Source organism: Phasianus colchicus, chromosome 15 (assembly GCF_987193195.1).
Source record: "Phasianus colchicus chromosome 15, bPhaCol1.hap1.1, whole genome shotgun sequence".
Taxonomy (NCBI): Eukaryota; Metazoa; Chordata; class Aves; order Galliformes; family Phasianidae; genus Phasianus; species Phasianus colchicus.
Genome location: NC_143450.1, coordinates 10,282,759 through 10,303,544, shown reverse-complemented (window position 1 = coordinate 10,303,544; position 20,786 = coordinate 10,282,759). Strand labels below are relative to the sequence as shown.

Here is a 20,786-nt window from a genome sequence, read left to right as displayed (position 1 = left end):
GTCCCTGTTTTGTGCTGTCGTGGTTGGACTGTAATTTGCAGGCACTTTTGTTAATGATGATGAATCATAAAATTTTCTAGATGTCAGAGGGAAAAAAAAGCAGTAAGAACCTACAGTAGCATTTCCTGGTTAAATATGTGTTTGCAGAACAACAGGAGGTGCTGGGTTTAATGAACAGCTTGTCTTTTGAATGTATCACTTTAACTGCATGTTGGAAAGTACCTTTCACCAAACTGCCCATCAGAAGTGAACTACAAAGTAAATGGTTTCTGTATGGGAAGCATTTCTTATCTCTGTGAGTGATGGACTACACTGCCTGCAGAGGCTTTGTTTCAAGTGGAAGACACTTAATGATCCCCTCTAAAATTCAGATAAAATTATCATATTTTATTTTCTCTCTGCTATGAGAGGTTTGACCAACACTGTGGGACTACAAAAACAGATGCACAAATTAGATCCTTAAAATCATAGGTGAAATAATAGGTGAGGTTGCAGTCTGTATCTCTTCCTGCTCCGCTCTTTTACTTTCATGAGGTAATTAATGCTACATATTATGGAACAAGTGGAGAAGAATGTATTCACTTAAGACTCAGCACACCACTTATACTTTCAAGGGAATACACAAAGTATTTGAAGATCTGATGCCTTTTTGGGAGAGAAAGGGCAGGATCTGGATTGTATTTATCAAGGCTTGCTCTTGCTGAGCACAGGACAGACAGTCAGTATTTAGTTAGAAGGAGATTATGACAGTCCATTATTTATGAGGGTTTTTTTTTTTTGCCATCATGAGGTATTCCAATGTGCCGTTTCCCTTTCAGCTCACTACAGCCACGGCTCTAATGTCACTAATGGTAACTGAGGAGAGGGCTGAGCTACCTTCAGAGACTGCAAAGGTCGTCTCCGTATCCACCACTCAGGGAGCCCGCAGTTCCCACACAGCTGGAGGTTGGTTTGATGTAAGGCATGGGAAATCTCCACGGAGGAGATTTCTGGTCAGAAGTCTGAAACACAGTAAATGCCTGGCCAACAGAGTTTGGAAAAATAACCACTGGGATTTTTCTGAGCAGTTCTGAGTTCCAGTCTCAGAACAACCTGCTCACACGCATTTCTCCCAAGGCCCTTTTTGAACACAGCGGTGATGTTATCAAAGCTACTGTGTTGCTGTTGTCATACCTCAAAAAGAAACAATTTTTTTTTAATGTGCTTTATGTCTTTAATTTGAGTTATTACTGCCAAGCTGCCTGTCTGCCCCAAACAGAAGTGTGTGCATTTGGCTTTGTAGCCAGTACAAATAGAACAAATAAAGACATGCAAATATTCTCACTTACCCAATTAATTCCACGAGGCTGCTGTGGCTGCCACCATTAAAAGATCATACTCAACCATTAGCCTGGCATTGTCTCTGTGATGGCACCAGAAGCAGACACATGTGTCAGACAAGAACATCCTTTCCTCCTCACATATCCTTTTCAACGAATAACTATCATCCCTGTGACTCATGGACAGCTAAACCGCCATCACCATCATAGGGAACAGAGCAGCAATATCTTCTTGTTGGGTTTGGCAGGATCTGCTAAAGTTGAAGTGATGTGCTGTAGCTGGTGATGGCAGCCAAGTTCAATTAACTTTCATTTGACGTCTCTTTGTATGTTTCTCCAAACTCCTTTGGTACTGAAAATCTCAAAGAAGCAGGTTTCTTCATGATTTTTTTTTTATTATTTATTGTTTTAGTTCTGGATGAGGCTGGACATGAAAGCGAGGACAACCATCCACTTTGAGCACTGTCACTGTAGTTTTGGGCAAAAGATCATTTTGGGGGCAAAGTGAATAGCTGTCTTATTTTATCTGAGCTGCCTCCTCATCTGCTACTTGAGCCTCTTTATTATTTCCCCTCACTAGGAAGCAGACTGGCTATGGCCATTGCCTGACTGGTGAAGTCAGGGTCAAATTTTTCCATCTGGACTGCATTAAGGGTCTTCCATTTGCTCATCTCCCTCCCCCCAAAACCCCTGCTCCTCCCCAGCCTCCCTTATAATGCTGATGTGCTGCCAGGCATGTTCCATTTCACCCACAGCCAAAAGGCAGCTTCAGTAGGATCTCATTAATTCACACTAATGATGGGGAATTTGGCAAATTAGTGCACTGACTTGATCCTGCCATTATTAATAGCTTTGCCATTGACTTCGGGCAGAAGTAGGTTGAATCCCCGAATAGATAGCTCTCATCTGACACCAAAAAGAATTTATGAGTTTTGAAATAGACTGATTTTTGTTTGGACGATTGGTGTTTAGTGTTATGCTGGTGCAAATTACAGTATAAGCAACAAACTCTGATTAATGTGATGACTTACAAAATTTCTCAGCTATTAAATCTCTGTGAAAATGAAATGAAAGCGAAAATATGAGGGTTTTTTTCCCATTTAGGAGAATGCAGGAACTGGCATGCTGACATTCTCTGTTTGGCCACTGAAGGCTTTAGCCTAGCAAGGATTTAGCTGATGGATCTCTGACAGAGATTTCCATGTGACCAGAATAAATTCCTTATTCTTTCTGTATCTGAGCTGCCTTCTAGAAAAAGGAGATGATTCTCCCTTTCTACAGCACTTTATCACCTGAGTGATGGTATCTTACAATTCAGTCTATAAGAAATCCGTGCCGTGAGACTGTTCTTCTGGCAAAGGCAAAAAAAATCAGTGATCCATTGATCATTTCTGACGTAACTCCTTAGCTGGTACAGGTTATGTCCAAGCTTCCAGTCCAACACTAAAACTCAACACATGAGCCCAGGGAATGTACAAAGTTACTGTGCCAATGCGAGCTTAGCAGCCCCAGGTGATTCTTATGCTCTCATGATATGACAAAGAAGCAAGCCCAGTGGCACTACTTGCAGGTCTGTAGTAGTGAAGATTACTGTTGCTTTTCTCAGGATTAACATACTTTAATTTACAAAGAGCAAAGCAAACATACACACAAACCTATTCTGTTAAAACACCAAAGGAGACAACTGAATTCTCCCTTCGGTGCTTTCCTTCCTAGAGGCAATGTGTGATCAACTTTTGGTCTTCCAAACTATTTAAGCTAATAAGCCAGACCATGAACTGGAACAGCCAAAGCACAGACACACAGTGTCTTCTGCCAGCTTTTGGGAGTGGGGTGAGGCAGACAGCTGGAGGCAGTAACGTCTTAAATCACTTCCATCACACAGAGCCTGGGTGCTATCAAGGGAACAGTGAGAGTAAGGGTGAGACTAAGATATACTGAAAATAAAGCCCATGTTTCTGCCTCTGTGCAATAATGTACTTCTTGACTACATAGGCTTGAGCAAGTTGGTAGGGACTATGATGTGAATCTACCTTCTGTTCTAGAGGTTAGAAGGGTAAAACTAAATTCCAGCTCCCAGATGTAAATCACATCCCTTAAAGTTGAACTAAAAAAGGGGAGATTTAGATTGGACATAAGATAAGAGTTTTTTTACAGTAAGTGTAGGGAGACAGTGACAAAGATTGGTTGCCCAGAGAATTGGTGGATATTCCTCCCTGCAGACGTCCAAGATCAGGGCTGGAGATGCTCTGATCACTGATGGAGCTGCTGGTGTCCCTGTTCATTGAACCATATGGTCTTTAAAAGTCCCTTACAACTCAAACCAATCTATGATTCTATGATTATTTGATGGAAAATCACTTTAAGGACAGCTCCGTGTCTCCTGCCTCATGCATAATCTTGCAGAGAAAGATGGCAGTACATAGAACTGGCATATTGAAGATCTATGATTCACACTGTTCCCTATTTAAGATCAAGACTGGGCCTTACTGCATCGCATGTGAATATGTGTGAAGTCCAAGTTAGAATCCAATCCAACAACACTAATTCTAACATGTTTAAAAACTCTGGTCACGTGGCTCAGAGGAGAGAATATAAGTACTGTACAGATTGACCATTCCAGATATATAGGGGTATTTTTGCATCTTAAATTAACTGGGGATTCCATTCCATCCTATGTGATTTGAGTCTTTGCTGCTCCTTCAGAAACCAGTTCCCACTCCCGTTCTAAGTCCTAGAGAAGCCACTATTCAACGTTCCCTTAGCTGACATTGTGTGGTATTTCCTCTGTCTTCCCATGCATTGTATACAACAGACTTTCATGACATCCCATTTTCATTCCTTGTCGTTCCCTTCCCCCTTCACCTCAAGCAGCAAAAAGTCTTAAAAGAAGGGAAATGGCCAGATCTGGGAAAAAAAAAAAAAGGAAATCTGCCAGAAGGGATTAGCTGGAGTATGTGTAGGCAGCTGTGTGCTCTGGAAGGAATCCGGTCATATTTATTTTCCCTTGTTCTATTTTCCCTAAGTTTTCCTTTAATTTATCCCCACTTTATCTATGTGTGATGCTAAAGTTAGATGTTATTCAGTGAGACTCTTCAAATGTTGAACATCTATGGGCAGCAGCATACTTGCCTTCCTTAGGCTTCAGAGTTAACACTCCAGTGACAAAGAATAAATTAACTCTCCCTCCACAGGGAACTGTAGGATTCGTTTTTTTTTCTCAGAAAATCTTTTAGATCTTGTTTGGATTATATTAATTTTTAGAATGGTCAGTGCTGGGAATATTTTCAATGGTAACAGAAGCACATGTGCTTTGATTTTTATAAATGACAGCTCAGATGCTGAGACAGCCATGAACTGGCAAGCTGGCTAGCTGACCTATTCCAAGCTGGCCCAGTTTGACTTGGCATCAGCAAGGAGGAAATGTCTCATTCTGCACTTGGCTTGCCAGGGAAGGTTTCATTGCTTTTGTAGCTGTGTAGAAGAAATGACTGGCTGCTGTCCTTTGCTGCTGAGTTATGAATCGTGCTCTCTCTGGGCTAAGAAGTCAAGTCTCTCCCTTGAATGGGTCTGTTTTCCTGTCTACCATACCACCCACCTTCTTACTGGCATCATCACCCTAAGCCTGAAAGCATGGTGGCACATTCCAACTTCAAAAGCAAGCACCACATAGCATTCAGCTGAGTATTAATTGTATAAAACGTGATTTAATAAAACTGCTTTACAGGCTGAATTGAGAGTGCAAGAAACAAAGATGCCTTCTCAAAGGCAAAGCTACCAGCTCAAATTTCACAGCCTAAATAAAACTGCTTATTTGTCCCCTGATCTATTTTACTACTTCTAAAAGGTCAACAGCCCGCCTTGAAACTCATCAAAGTAGCTGAGAATTCTCAGTTTTTCTCTCCTCCTTGCTGCTTGCCAGGATTTGGATCCATCTGCTAGAAACACGATGCGGATGGACTGATTGAAGGAGATGACACAGACAACAACGAGGGCAAAGCCCCTGCTGTACAGACACCCAGACCACTCATCTGCTGGGCCCCTGTGCTGCTGCCAAGCCTCATGCTTCCTCCATGCAGCCCCAGGAGGCGTCTGTGCAGCTTGTTGCCCTGGATGATGCTGTTAACCACAGTTTGGGAACTGTCCCAGAGACTCTGCTGGTGCCTAGATCTGCCCTTTGATGTTCTGTAATTTTTCAAGTCAGAGGGCAGTTTGGTCCAGAAAATGGCAAAGAAAGATGAATACAACCAATGAACATTTCCTCAAGCAGCAAAACACACGAAGCCTATTTGGTAACTGGGTCTCATAGCTGCTGTCTCTCATATCTGAGGTAGAAGGTGGTGGGATATTTGCAATGTTGCACTCTCATTTAGATTCTCCGGTGTTTTTTAAGAGCAAAGCTCTGGTTACAGCCTTAGTGGGATTTAACAAGATCTCTCTCTCTTCTATCCAGCCGTCTATTTTTGCGAAAATCACAGCAACCTGATTATTTCTGAGACCTCTGCCCCCTTGTCAATTTTGATTGGAGTTGGCCCAGGAGTTCAAAAGGCTGTAACAGTTTGATCATATAATCCCAGCTTCCTTAGGAAACCAAGCTAAGGAACAAACAAACAGAAGTCTTTACAGAAATACTCCCTTGACAGCTGAGGATTTTATTTTTTAATCAACACCCTGACTTCTATGATGATTTTTACCTTCACTTCCCACAAAGATTGTCTTACAGGACAGCCACCAAATGGAGCAGAAGTGGCATCAGAGTGGCATGACTGCAGGCAGGCTCACATTAGGGTACGACTAGTCTGCAACCAGTGGGAGCCATGGGAAACCAGCATGAGACCCAAGTATCATGCCAACAGCCCTTCTACACTTAATGCAAAAGATGATGGCTTGCAGAGTGATTAGCGGACATGTTTAAGTGGAGTAAAGCTCAGAGCTGAGCTGCTTGGTGGATGGGTGTGCAGGGGGGGAGGAATTCCCCAGAAGGAGCATCTCCACCCAGCTGAAACCCTGAGCCAGGAGCTGCATGCGGAGGGGACACCAGCTCCAACCTTGGCAGCCTGGCACCAGAAATAAAGAACAGCATCTCTCCATGGTCCCAGCTGAATTCCGGCCCAGTTTGGCAGGGTTGCTTAACCAAAATACTGCAGGGAACCATCTGAACCCTATGGGCTGCTAACTCAAGCTGAGAGAGGAGCACAACTCTGCCAGTCGGAAGCTTTGCCACATCCAACCTGACTGTGGAGCAGGAACACAGTGCTCAGCCTCACCCAGCATCCACCTACCTCAGCACTCCTCTCCACTGCTGTTCTTTCTTTGAACACTGACAGCAGATCTGTTGAAGGCACAGTTTTACAACCTAATCCTAAGAAAAGACAGCAGCTGCCAATGCAGAAATTCTAGACTCTGGGAGCATGCCTGGATGGACCAAAGTAGTATTTTTTCGGAGTCAGTTGCAAATTGGTTTTGCATATACCACTTTTAAAGCAGTTTCTTTCCTTTCTTTTGCTTTATCATCTTTTTTTTCTTCCTTTTTAATTATATTTTTAACACAACTTTTCCGTGTGTAAGAGGTGTACATTTAATTATAAAAGAGCCTTTTTCGGTTGTAATCTGTTTCCAGTTCAATTCCTTTGCTGGATAAATCCCTTAAACGTGTTGTCATTCCTTATTTATTGATTGCAGGTATTTGGGGTTTAATTGAGCAAGTCGGTCGTGGCCCAGGGCAGGAGTGGCGCTACATGAGCAATTAAATCTGATTAGCCCGAGCCCTTTAAGCCCCAGCTGGGTGATTGATAACCGAGACCAACATTCTTCAATTGACTCGCTACATCAAAAAGGAGAAAGGCTTAGAGGAGAAACGCATGGGTCCAACATGAAAAATAGCAAAGGAGCCGGGCAGATTAGATTTGCAAAGGAGTTGAGCTAACAGCGAGGGGAGCAGGGAGAATGGTCAGCCCATAAAACAAATCCCTAAATGTCTCTTCCTTTAAAGCTCACCCGAGGATTTTATTTATTTGTTTGTTTGTTCGTTTATTTCAGAAGCTAAAACGACCCGGTCTGAGGCCAGAATGGGAAAAGGCAGCGGTGCTCTGGTTTTAACACCCCTCAGCCCTCGGAGCTGGGCTCCATCCATAAAGCTGTCGTCTGTTTGTTAGTGTGTTTGTCTGCTCCGACATTACACTTTTTGCCCGGTAGTTTAAGAAAATAAACTAGCAGGAAGAACAGGAGTGAGTAACCCCCATTTATCAAGCTGATGGATGTCCCGTGTCTCCCTTCGGGGGGGCGGTCGGGGCCCGTCGGGGGGAGCGGAGCGGGGTGTCACTGCCCGCAGCGTCCCCTGCACCGCAGCCGGGGGATGTGGCACCGCCGGGCGCTGCGGAGTTGGGCCGCTCCGGGGATGTGGGGTCAGGGATGTGGGGTCGGGGATGCTCCGAGGTTCGAGTCACCGCCCCGACAGCGGTCTCGCAGCGCTGCTCCCAGCTACTCAGCCGGCCGAGACGGCGCAACGATCGTTCTCCGTGAAGTTGTAACGAATGAGCCCAATGAAGCTTTCGGAAGCAGCTACGGAGAAACACCCACCCGCAGACACGCGGGCGTGGAAGTCGAGTCGTTTTCTCTTTGACAACATGGGGTGCGGGCAGCTCCCGTTCCGCTGTGCCAGCCCTCGGGGATCCGCGGTACGAGCCGGCACCGCCCGCCTCATCCTGAATTACAGCGAAGGCGACTGATGAGAGTAATCTAAAGGGGACGAGAGGGTGAAATGTTGGAGGTGCGGGGGGGGGGACAGCGCGGACCCCACGGATCTGCGCCCCGGGATGAGGCGGGCGCCGCAGCCTCGACGGAGGGCGGAGTGCGGGACTCATATGGGGTGCGGGACGTGGGGTGCAGGACATGGGGTGCGGGACGTGAGGTGCCACCCCCGGCGGGGCTGCTCTGAGGGCGCTCCCCTCCTACCCGCCGACTTTTCCCTCGGATCAAACCGGCTTGAAAGCAATAGAAATCACTTGGGAGGGGAGGAGGACGTCAGCAGGAGCTGGACTTCTAAAAACCGTTCCGCCCCATAGGCTTTAATATTAAAAACCCCCTAGGAGTCTCAGACACTGTATTAATTAGTGCAACCACCCATGAAAAGTTGGGTTTGGAACAGCATTCTTTGCCCTGTGTGAAACAGCAACCCTAATAAACAATTGTTAACTTGGCCTATTGCCTCTGGTAAATTACACAGCATTAAAAAATAATGCTTTTCATATTAGGCAGTAATTAAAGGTTGGGACAGCTTTAAAACAAGAGGGGGAGGGGGGGAATCAAAGAAAATATAAAAATGTTCTTTCAAGAGTTATGGGAGGCTAATAAAGTATGTCTGTTATAGTGCACCACTTTGCCCCCAGCTACAGCCAAACTGGAGCCACTGCAATTGCCTCTCAATAAGATAATGATATTCCTTTCTCTGCTATTAAAAGGCTCCCAGTGCAAACTTAAAATGATTTATTTAATTTAAGAAATTATGAGGTGTAACTTCAAAGCGTAAGCCGTTAGTAATGGAAAACACCAGGTTGTTTAAAATTATAATAATAATTGTTTGGAATACAGTGACATCAAAGTGCTTTCATCACCAAATAAAATATAGCACAGACCCCCAAATCCAGTGGAGTTTATTGAGTAGACATTTTTTGGTGTGTTTTTATTATTTCCTTATCAAGAGACATTATTTTAGCAGCTCCTTTTCTCAGCTTTGATGTTTTGACAGTCTTAAATTAATTTTATTGCATTTTTTTGGCTCGGAGATGGGAGATTATTCTGACTGCTTATTTTTCATTATGACTTTTTTGTTTTCAAGAACCGGTTTGTTATTTAACGCAGCACCTTGATAAGCGCAGTTGAAATGAATTGGCCATTACAGGTCATTAAAAAGCAAAGAATTCTGTTTGCAAGCAATCCATTACACGTCTGGGAAAATATTCCTACTTAAAACAAACTTGGAGCTGAACGTTGGCACAATCGCTTTAATAAAACGGGTAGCACATACTTTTAAGGAACGCGCTTTTTTTCTTTACGAGATTCTCGCTTATTCAAAACACGGCAATCTAAGAAATACAGACACAGATCATTTTGCCAGCAGAAGGAGACCCGCCTTTACGGTGAGACTGTCACAGAATGTTTTTCATTTCCTCGAACAGTGTTATAAAACATTAATCGCACAAACACTGCTTGAGACTTTTCCTTCCCGAGCGAAGCAGAATTATTCCAATCCCCTTTAAAAAAATTTGGTAGCATTTTAAAATATACTGCACTTGCAGCTTTATAGACCGGTATTTCCACTAAAACAGCAGGGACAGAATTGCTCTGGTGTTAAAAGACTGAAATATAATGGATGGAAAGATTTTTATCCCTTTCGTGCGATTGGTAGCACCCGCCAAATGCCTTATGGATTACGGTGGGAAACACGCATCGAGGGGCTGAGGGACTCCAAACCAAACCCAAAAAACTCTCTAACAAAAAAAAGAAGACCCCAAATGCACTCTCTTTCCACGGTTGTGTCCGACACCGTGGAAACAGCGTTCCTGGCTTTTCCAGTGCGGGGATGAACTGTTCGATGCTCTTAACGCACTTCAGTGGAAAAAACACCCTCGGTGCTCCCTCACGGAGAAGTCCAATGCCGCTTCGCTGTTATTCCGCGAGAGACGCAAAGACTGCGGGCGCTGCCGAGCGCGGGGTGACTTCGAGACGTGACCCTTCTTTGAAAAATCCCCGGTGGTGGTCATTGACCGTAAGCACGAGAGAAGTGCGCAGCCCCCGGGTGGTTCGGGTTGTTTTGTTCTTGTTTTCTTTTCTTTTGTCTCGTTTAACGACTTTTTAATTTTTTTTTAATTATTATTTTTAAGAAATAAATATGTGTTGAACCGCGGTGAAACTGAACTGGGGATGAATAGAGATGGGAAACGTGATCTGGAAAAACACAACGATAACCTCGCTGCCTGAGCAGCCTTGAGGTCGGCGTGAACGGCATCTCCGTGCGGCTCCCCCCGTGATTACACGAGGGCGGGGCGGAGCTGAGGTTCTCTTTCTGCGACCCCGGGGACGGCAGAGGGTAACCGGGTGCTCTCTGGGGATGGCTCACCTTTTGCCTTCCCTTCTCTCCTGCCCTGCACGTGCTCCCCTGCTCCTCCCTTCGTGTCCCGCACTCATCCCGCAAAATCCCGCAGCGCCCTGTGCGTGCGCGAATGGTGCATTCCCATGCAGCGCCTACGGGATTCGTGCGCAGAGACTGGCGGACGGTATTCCACAATACCCAGCGCACACATCACCGATGCGGAGACGTATTTACGCGCAGCCCTATGTTACGTGGGTGCGCGTCAATCCCCGACGCAGCGGACCGCACAGGAGCCGGGCAGACCTCGGTGGGCAGCGGCACCCCAGCCGCACACCCGGCCCCCCGGCCGTACCCCGAGTCCCGCGGGCGCGGAGCAGGTGGCCGTTCCCTCACCGACCCTCCCGTGGGTGCTCAGCCGGGGGCGGCTCCTCCCCGGCCCGGGCTTCTCTCGTCGGCGCCGCCGCTCTCGGTGCCCGCCGCCCCCGGCCTCGCAGCGCGGCTCCCGGCGGAGATCAAACCCGGCGCTTTCTGGCACGCCGGCACGCAGACGCGCCGCAGTCACCGAGCGTTCCTCCTTCCCCATAAAATGCAGGAATTCCGGGCTTTGACAAGGCGATGTGACAACATGAAATGCAGGCTCCGAGCGCCCGTGGCTCTCTGTAATGAACGCTTGGCCGGAGCGAGTCAGAGAGCCCATTCCTAACTGTTTATGTCAACAGATCTATAGCTCGTGAATTAAGGTCCCGGGAGAGCCGAGCTGTGCCCGGCTGCCCTGAGCCGCCGTTCAGCAAGTCGGGATTTTAAGGATCGGGATAATTTATCGCGTTGTTTTTAATGTTTATTATTTATTGCTCTAATTATTTTTCACTTTCCATTGGAAATTTAAAATATATAGATGTACCTGGAACAGATGCCAACTCCTTTCAGTCTCACTCAACTTCTAATCATCGCATCTGCTTTGTGTCAGAAAATACTTTGGGAACAATTTAACTTTGCATTAAAATAACTAATTAAAGCCACACCTCCCCAGCCTCTTGCGAAAGTGGAGGAGGAATTTCAGTAAGTGCATCGCGTTTAATGGTAGCATTCTGATTTCCCTGCCTCGCTGTAATTTATTCAGTTACAGATCTGCCTGCGGGGCAGCTCCCATTAGGCCGATGATGAAGTCTCATGAGTAAAGCTTGACACCTCCCTCCTAATAAAATATAATACTCAATTAACTCGGCCTTTCTGAAGGCTTTAATTGGAACAAGTTAATAATGGGCGCAGGGTGAACTGTCATGCCATCCGCGAGCTCGGGGAAGGTGTCACGGATCCGTCCTGCCTTTCCCATAGCAAAGGTTGTAACCGAGTTCTGGAAGCTTTTCCTTCAACACCCTTCTGTTCTGCAATAAATCTGTATGCATTTAAGGATCTACCATAACACGCACAAAGCTCCTGCGCTCAAAGAGTTTCCAGCGAAAAGATTTAGCTGTAATCCCTGACACAGCTGATTTATACCGAAGGTTAAAAAATACCGCTGGTTTATTTATAACCGGCGGAGAAAAAGCTCGGGACGATCGCAAAGGGAGAGGGGAGAGGAGGCTTCTCCCTGCCCCAGAGTGAGGGGTAATGCCTCGGAAACAGGGAACCCGAGAAAGGAGAAGTTGTCTCCGGTTTCACGCAGCAGTAAACGCTGGTTTGCAATGTCTGCGTTTGGGAGACTGGGTTCTCCCAGTTTTGTTCCGTCCAGTTGCAAAGCAGGAAGGGTTTGTGTCCGAATCGGGCTGAGACGGGAAGGATCGACCCGAGAGCCGCAGCGCCGCTCGGAAGGAGCTGCCCCGTTCCTCCCGTCCCCGTGCTGAGCCGCAGCCCCGAGTCTGCACGGAGCGAGGAGGGCTCGGACACAGCGGGGCTCCGAGCCAGGGAGCTGGGCACGGCAGGGATGGGCGCTGGGCACGGGGATGCTTTCCTTCGTGCAACCCTATTTCATCAACCCGGCTGTTCCAATAGAGGTGAACGCAGCTTTCTCTCCAGCTGGGATCGCAGAGGTTGCTCCTAATCTGAATAATCCTACAGTAAGGGCAGACATGAGACTTTGGATTGCCGTGGTAAAGTAGCCTCATGGAGATCCCTCTCATCGGAACAAACTCCTGTTCCCTTTGATAGAGAGGGCCGAGGTCAGGCACCTGCTTTCTGAGGCTGCCCCAAAACCAATGGACAGGTAGACAGCACCAGGAGCCCTGCAACGGCCCTGGGCCAGAGTACTGCAGGGTCCCTGTCAAGTCTGACCTGTACCAAAGGACCCTCAACCACGATCCCCAACTATGGCTGGGGCACAAACCAGCCATGCACCAAAGACAGATTTGAGGTGAGGGGAGAGGCCTGAGCGACAGAGAAGGGCGCGTGAGCTGAGAGAAGTGGGGGAAACATCCCCAGAATATGATGCTGTAAAGAACAGAGGCGCCTAAAAGGGGTTGTTAAAAACAAGGAAACCTCATAAAAGGTTTGGCTCTCGACTTTGAATTGTTGACTTGCAATTCACCTTCATGTGCAGCAAATTTGGCTTCACTTCAGACTCAGAAGGGGAAATAATCACAAAGGCAACCTAAACATTCCTTTGAACTTGACCCAGCAGTGCAAAACACACACAGAGAGACGTTACCTTTTAAAGAACTCCAAACACTCACAGACCCACACGTAATTAAACATGTTTTTTCTTTTTTAATTTAATTCGAAATAAGAGATAAGAAATAATAAATCTTCAATAAAATATATAAAATTGTACAAGGTATCCCTTTCAAAGGGACTTTCCTATAATAAAGGGTTGGGGGTAAAGGGAAGGGAGATGGGAAGTTCATCTACAGTGGGTCCCAGGCAGTGGGAGTGCCTGGGTCAAAACAAACCAAAAATGGTAAAACTTTGTGACTTTTAAAAAATTTTAGGCCTTTTTTTTTTTTTTTTTTTTCTCTCCTATTTTTTGGGAGGGGAAGTGGGGCGGAGGAGGGTTTCTTATCAACATGCTAAGAAAATAAATCCAGGAGAAACTCTGCCTTCAGTGCTCCACAACCTTCAGAGTAATTTTCTCACAAAGTTTAGCAAGAGTAATACACATAATACAATAGTTACAAGGAGAAGACGGGGGACGATGACACTGCCAGCACTTGGGAAGCTCCCATGGGGACAGAGAGCTTACACAGTCTCTTGGCACCCCACCGTCCCACAGGTAGCATTGTCTCGTTTTGATACCTAGATCTCTCTTTAGAAGGGCTTGAAGCATGAGTCACTTCAGTTGGCATCCTTGGCAAGGGGAGGAGAGGAAGACTCGAGGGATTCTTCTATTTAATACAGACTGTTGCAGATACTAATAAAAAACCCCAAGCATCTCCGCAGAAGAGTTCGACAACCCTTGCTCACCACCACTGTGGAAACAACCCACGTCTTCTTTCCCCAGAAACTTCCCTCCCTCCTAGTTTTCAAGAAGCATTGCAGAGCCAAGATTACCTGGCTGTAAGAAAAAAACAAAACTCTACGCACGCCAATCAGAAGAGATAAAGAGCAGCCTGCCTTGCACCTCATCCCTCCTCACAGTGCTTTAAAAACGCTGAAGCGATTTACACACATAAAGGCATTACAAGACACACTGGTGGGTAAAGCCCTCGCTTTACTCTATGCATTTAGGGGCCCTCATCTTGTTGCAAAAGGTCTGCAGAGGTCTGGGATGTGAGAAGCTTTCCTTACCCTTAGAAATGCAGGAACTTGCTGGCTCTGAACTTCACTCGGACTCTACTGGGTCTAGTTTCTATTTACACTGTGTCTGTATCTAAGGGCTCTGCTTTCTTTAGACGACAGCAACAAAAGAAAACAAAACCCTCCAACCCACCTTGATTATAGCTTTTTATTTCCCTCCCCTTGCCCCTGTATTAAATGATGACACTTGAGAGTGTGGATTTAGGGCACGTACCCCTTTTACTTTAAACACAGCTTGGGCCCCATCAGGAAGCTGTTGGGAGATCTCTGCCTCCGAAAGGCAAGCTTGTTTTTTTCACCCGTTCTTTCTCACCCCAATTTTACATGCACAGTATAAAAACCCTACAATTGCTCTTTTTTTTTTTTTTTTTTAATCGTTTTTACTTTTTTTTTTTTTTTTTTTTTTTAAACACTTTGAGGATCAGCCTGCGAGCACTCAGAGCGCTCTCAGAAGACACCCAGCCTGTTGCATACAGGATGCCTTGCTTTGCTAACACGAACTCCTGTACACTCGGGATGGCAGATAGAAGCGTGCTGAAAGAACGGCCAGCACCAATTGGGTACTGCATTCTTGGGGCTGGATGAGATCCACCAGGAAGTCTGTCTCGCTGTCACTGTGCCTTTCTGATCTTCTTAGGATAAGTGGTACATGCTATATCCGACAGGAGTAGCATAGAGTCCAACAGGCGGGATAGGAAGCACAGGTCTGTGAAAAGGGTAGGATGTTCCGTACAGTGAGGCGGCCTGGATGGGGGAGTTGATGGGGAAAGGGAGGCTGAACCCCGACGGCAACATGGGCTTCGCTGCCATTTTGAGCTTCTCTAGCTCAGCCTCCTGCAGTCTCTTGGCCTTGGCCCTCCGATTTTGGAACCAGATTTTGACCTGGGTCTCTGTGAGGTTGAGGGAGCTGGAGAATTCGGCTCGCTCGGCGATGGACAGGTACTGCTTCTGGCGGAACTTGCGCTCCAGGGCCAGCAGCTGGGAAGTGGTGAATGGGGTGCGGGGCTTCCGATTCGTCTTGTGCTTCCTCAGGGTGCAGGCTGTAGGGCTCAGGTGTCCTGCAAGGAAGGGAAAGGCCGGTTATCACAAAGCGGGGAGACCTGGGCGCTCTGCAGAGACACGTGGTGCTTGAGATGGCTCAGGGAGGACCTGTGCCAGAGGATGTCCTGTCAGGTGACACCCTCAGAGCAGGGGATCTTTCACAAATGTCACTGCAAATCTCTTGCTAGACCAACTTATATTGCAGTACTTCAGCAGATGTCCTGAAATTTTTGGCTCCTTGATTCTAAGGAGTTAGCTTGTAGGCAAACAGTGAGTGAAGGATTTAGAGATACGCAGCAGATCACCTTAGGATCACAGGGGACTGCACAAAATAGCTGTCTTAGTAGCAGCAGAACTGCAGCACTAACCCCAGCACAGCACAGGACAAACGTGTAGGTGAAAGCAGGAGGTTCACAAAAGCACCACGGTGTGAGAAAAGCCCACGCCAGGATTTTGCCAACAGCAACACATCAGCCCTACCAGAGCTCATCCTGACAGCTGAAGAACAGAGTCTGATAACAGTTGTGTTTTGGATAACTGAAAATATTATTCCAGTTTCTTTTCCCATTGAAATCAAAAGCAGATTTCTCTTCTACTTAACTTTTTTTTTCCCCCCCTCAAGACATATTTTTTGTTTTCTTCAGAAAATATCATACAAGAAGAAAATGCCACACTTCTCATTCAGTGCTTGTTCTTGTGACATTTGCCGTATTTGACTCATACAGCTGCAGCATCTGTAGCCAATACAAATCAGGAAATCTGGTACATTTTGTGCTTTCCTTATAACCCCAGCCAGGCTGGGCACTTGTTCCCGAGTTGGCACATTGCTGAGCCGTCTTTCAATTCATTTTACATTTCACTCATAATTCTAAAAAATGAGGAAGATGCGCAACCCTGGTGTGAAGAGCTCTGCGATTTGACTGTGTTCCAAATCACTCTCAGGACCAACAAGAAACCACCAGCTCCAGTTTAACACAGAAAATGATGCACTGTCAGCACTTAAGCACCAGCAAAAATTTCATATGTGCTGTAGTGCCTGGTTCACACACTTGCCACTGCTTTCTCTGCATATTTTCTGAACCCTTTTCATTTTCCTTTTTCATTTTAGCATCAGACCACGATGCTGTTCCAGTGCATAACTTGCAAGCAAAAAAAAAAAAAAATCTCACGAGGAGAGTGTTCAGAACGGGGAGAGAGAAAACAGATTTAAAAAAAATAAAAAATAGAGAAATTCATCTTCCTACGCTTCTTCCAGATACTGAACACAGCAAATAAATCCCTCTTGGAAAACAAGTTGTCAAACGCCGCCTTAAGATCACACGGGATCGTTTTAATAATGAAGCTGCAAACCGGCGCGCTGCTAAAACTTCACTAATTCATTACTAGTTACCCCTCCGTTCCACTCGCCTTTTTTAAAAACGAGACCGATTCTTTATCTCGAAAATCTGCAAAGACTCGGCTGCCGAAGCTCTGTCCGTAGGGCTGAAATTTACAGGGACTCTGCCGCAGCGCCTTTCCCTGCTGTCAGCTTACCCGGCCCGTCCCGACTGGGGCTGCGCTCGGCAAAGTGCCGTAAGGCGCTTTTAAACTAAATCCCTGAGAAATATTTCTCTCGGAATACACCCAAACGCTCACAGCTTTCTCTCCTACCGCCCCGCAGATGACTGCCAAACTCCGATAAGAAGCCCGGAGGTCGCCTCGGCGGAGCCTGCAATGATGATGATGATTACCCCGTGCCCGTCCTACAGCGCTCGCTGCAGTCATTTGTTTCGCTTTGTATTCATTTATTTCTCTCCCGTTTATCGTCCGTTTTCTGGCCAACGTCGGACAAAAACCATCACCTGCTTCCCTCTACGTTCTGTTCACAATCTATCATTGCAGCTCTTCCCCTCACAGCGTTAATAGTCCCGACGTCAAAGCGCTCCGCGGACAGACGGGATGTGAGCACCGCTCGTGTCCCGCATTGTCCCGGCAGCTCCGACGGGGCCGAGAGCCGGGACGGGCAATGAGGAAGAGGAACGAGGCTGAAGGACCTTCCCGAGCTGCCGGTACCATCCCCGGTCGTTGCTGCCTCAAATTCCCCTTGAAATCACTGGACTTTAACATTCTACACGCTGAAGTTCTTTACAAGGGTATTTTCCAGATCCCGAGAACTGCCGATTTGAATAGAGGAAGAGGTGGAATTTCGAAGTAAAAGAACCCAATAAACAATAAATGAGAGATGAGGCCTGGCCTTGTTAGAGGAGGGGGGTTGAGCCGAGGCACCCACGTCTTTTCACACATTTCCAGAGGACTTGAGAGTACGTGAAAATCACAACCTGGAGCTACAGAGCACTGACAGGGGCGGCCTGTTCTCCCATCCATCTCAGCAAGTTAGGAATCAAATTAATTCGGGGTAATGGCAAAGCAAACGAAGTGGCTGAAAGCCAAATCAAAACGACTCTCCCCAAAATAGAGGAGTTGTAATAGCACTAAACTTCCTTGCAATGACAGGTTATGGTAGCAAATTCTCCATGTCCATCCAGCTGTTTGGTTTGGTGAAATCATTTGCGTTAAGAAAGCAGAGGATTTGGTTTAGATCGCGTGAGTCGGCACAGCCCGATCTGCTAATACAGGTGTCTGCCTACAGAGGCTCACGGCAATAGGAAGGCAGAGCCCGGCATTGCCGGGATACGTTTTTCACCCTTTTGTGATGTAGTTTTGGCGGGGAGATTATTGATATTATTTTTAAAGCAATTAAAATTTAAGAGAAAAAAGGTGGACGGAGGGGATCTCACCGAAATAGTTCAGCAGAGGAGCGCGGATCGGACAGCAAAGAGGTTTAAAAAGTGACCTGTCAGCTTGGGGTTGAGAGTCCCCGAGGCGAAGGGGAGAGCTCGGATGAGGGGAGGGGAGGAACGAAGTAAGGCCCAGCTTGGGACTTTGACAGCCTGCATGCAGAGAGAGAGGGAAGAACGCCAGTGGGACAGAGCGCACAGACTGCATAAAGTTAGAAAGAGCAAGGAGGTCGCTGCGTGAGAAGGAGAAATTCCACCTCTCAGTGTAACGGGGTAACATAAAGGTATAAACTGGCAGCTGGTGAACTGTACGTAGGGAAAGGGAGCTCCTGATCATCGTACGGCTTAAAAGCATTGGATATTTCTATACCTAGGTAAAAGTATAAACACATAACTTCTATATAAACACACAGGCAACATGCAAAAACTAAACAGGCATAACTGTGAACATACACACACACGCACATAACTGCGCGTATGTATAAATGCAGCTATCCAACGTGCCCTGAGCATCCCGTGCTCGGGGCTCGCAGTGTCACCCGGGCTCGGAGCGGTGCCGCCTCCCGGCTCTCCCCGGCCCCGCGCTGCCCTCCGCCGCCCCGCCGCTCCCCGGCTACTCACTTGGCGGAGGGGAATATCTCCCGGCCTCTTGGATCCAGGACGTGCCGTCCTCCGAGTTCTCCGATTTGACCGAAGCGGTGTCGAAGGTTTTTGTAAGAGCCCCGGGAGGGCTGTGCGCGTCCCGGGAGCCGTGGCCCGGCAGCAGCAGGTTCCTGGAGGTACCCACGGTCGCCCCGTCGGCGCTGCCCCCCGCCGCGGCCAGCGGCAGCTCTTTGGGAGGTTTCTTGTCGGACATAAGGGCTTCCACGCTGAACGGCAAGCTGGACACCTTGACTTTGTGGTGCTCCTCGGCGCCGGCCGCCGGGCCCTCCTCGTCGGAGGAGAAAACCTCCTTCGCTTTGGAAGGAGAAGCCATCGCGAGTGCGGAGCGTGGCTGGAGCGGGGCCGCCCGGGGAGCTGCGCTGCGCCTCTGCCCGGCCCTGCGCGGGGACTGCGCGAGTGAGGCGCTGCGGAGCCGCCCCCCTCTTTTCCCCCCTCTGGGGCTCCCCGGCTCTTTCCTCCTTTGGGAAGTGGAGTAAACGCCCCACGGGCCAATCAGAGCCGCCGCTGCTGCCTGACGTCGCGGGGTGACTCATGTCATTGGCTCGGGAGCGGGAGGGAGGGCACAGACTTTTTTTTTCTCCTGTCTTTCTTTCTTTCTTTCTTTCTTTCTTTCTTTCTTTCTTTCTTTCTTTCTTTCTTTCTTTCTTTCTTTCTTTCTTTCTTTCTTTTTTTTCTTTCTTTCTATTTTTTCGAGGCTTATTTTGTTTGGGGTGTTCCCCCTTTCCCCCCTCTCCCCTCCCCCCGTCCCCTCCGAAATGAATTACGAGTTAATGACACGGGCAGCGAGCGGAGCCGTGCCATTAAGGAGCCGTCCAGGGCTATAATCATACCGAAGCAAGAAAAGAGCCGCCGGGATAATTAAGGCTGATGATTAGGCGAAGAGGAAACTTTAGAAGATCGCAGCACTGCCTTCTCTCGCCGCCGGCCCGGCCCCTCCCGGCCCCCTCTGTCCCCCGGCCGCGCCCCCCCTCCTTCCCCCCGCCCCGTCGGGTCTCGCCGCTCTCCCGGAGCGGGGAATTTCTCCGGGGTCACATTGAGGGGGGCGGGGGGGGAGGGGGACGGCGGGGTGCTGAACCCTCACTCAGTGCAACACCCCCGCGGAGAGCCCATTCGGCGCATTTTTCATCCGAAAAGGGGTTTCGGTTGCGTTCCTTCGGCAGTGGGACCCGAGTTGGGCAGAAAACACTCTGCAGAGGTTAGATCTGTAATTATTATTATTATTTTTTTCCAGCGTCAATTACGCACGTGATGAATAGATGAACTTTAATAAATTAGGGGCATGCAGTCCTTAATTAAGAGGTATATCAAACTAGCACTACGAAAGCGTTTCTCTCACTTTTTGACTTCCTACCAGCGGGATGACTAAAGAGCATCCTTTTAAAGTTTCTAATTACCCCGCGGATAAAAGCAAATGCATATTATTCTTTTCATAATTATTTTAATCTTACGCCGGGCGTTATTTCACCCTGTGCCTGCAACTTTCTCTGTTGTTCCCTTTTTTATCTTTTTGTTTTTTAAACGTCCAGGAAACACAGTTTGGGAGCTGCTTTTGTGTTAGTTACAAACGAAGCTCTAAAAAAACTCCCAAAAAAACAAAAACAAAAACAACAACAACAAAAAAAACCACCAAAGCAAAACAAAAGCATAACAAAGTGTGCTGCGGAGGCGGCAATGCATCTGCCCATGTGTGGGGCAGTGCGCTCCGCTCCATCTTCAGTGCCCCGAATCCAGGGGAGATTTGGACAGGGCTACGGATTTGGTCCATGTGGGCTGCAGATCTGCTCTCCCTGCACTGGTTTGGTTTATGTCCTGCATAAACCGACCAGGATTCCACCAGTGAACATTGTTCTAACTTGGGATTCCCAATCTTTCTGCCGGTCCAGGGCGTCCCCAGCCCCACTAACACAAATCACGACGTCCCGCTCTCTCTGTTTATGACTTTTCCCTGAGGGTCGTTAGGGAGCTGATTTTGGGGAGGAGAACTGGGCCAGTTGGGATTTTCTTCAGTCCATGCTCCTCTACTCAGGCCAGGCCAGGTAGCACCCCGAAGGAGGGGATGCAATGAGTGTGCTGTGCTGGGCCCAGAGATCCTCTCTACCCCTCGCAGCTCCCTTAATCCAGCTTTGACAGCACCTCGCCAGGTGCCACGCACTACAAATTGGGACC

General features: G+C 47.6%; 1 protein-coding gene across 1 annotated transcript; it reads right to left on the bottom strand.

The window, feature by feature from the left end:
• Positions 1-13,365: 13,365 nt before the first annotated feature.
• On the bottom strand, positions 13,366-19,026 carry MSX2 (msh homeobox 2). Its single transcript, XM_031597910.2, has 2 exons — positions 18,579-19,026; positions 13,366-15,197 (listed from the first exon to the last, which is right to left on the bottom strand). Exons 1-2 carry the CDS (start codon positions 18,931-18,933, stop codon positions 14,773-14,775), a joined length of 780 nt encoding a protein of 259 aa, XP_031453770.1. The 5' UTR covers positions 18,934-19,026; the 3' UTR covers positions 13,366-14,772.
• Between the last annotated feature and the right edge of the window lie 1,760 nt (positions 19,027-20,786).

Excerpts from the sequence above, each read along its gene's own strand:
- MSX2 (XM_031597910.2), bottom strand. The coding sequence starts at position 18,933 with ATGGCTTCTCCTTCCAAAGCGAAGGAGGTTTTCTCCTCCGACGAGGAG. Across the intron at positions 15,198-18,578 it reads GAGATATTCCCCTCCGCCAA|GACACCTGAGCCCTACAGCC; the intron begins GTGAGTAGCCGG and ends CCTTCCTTGCAG.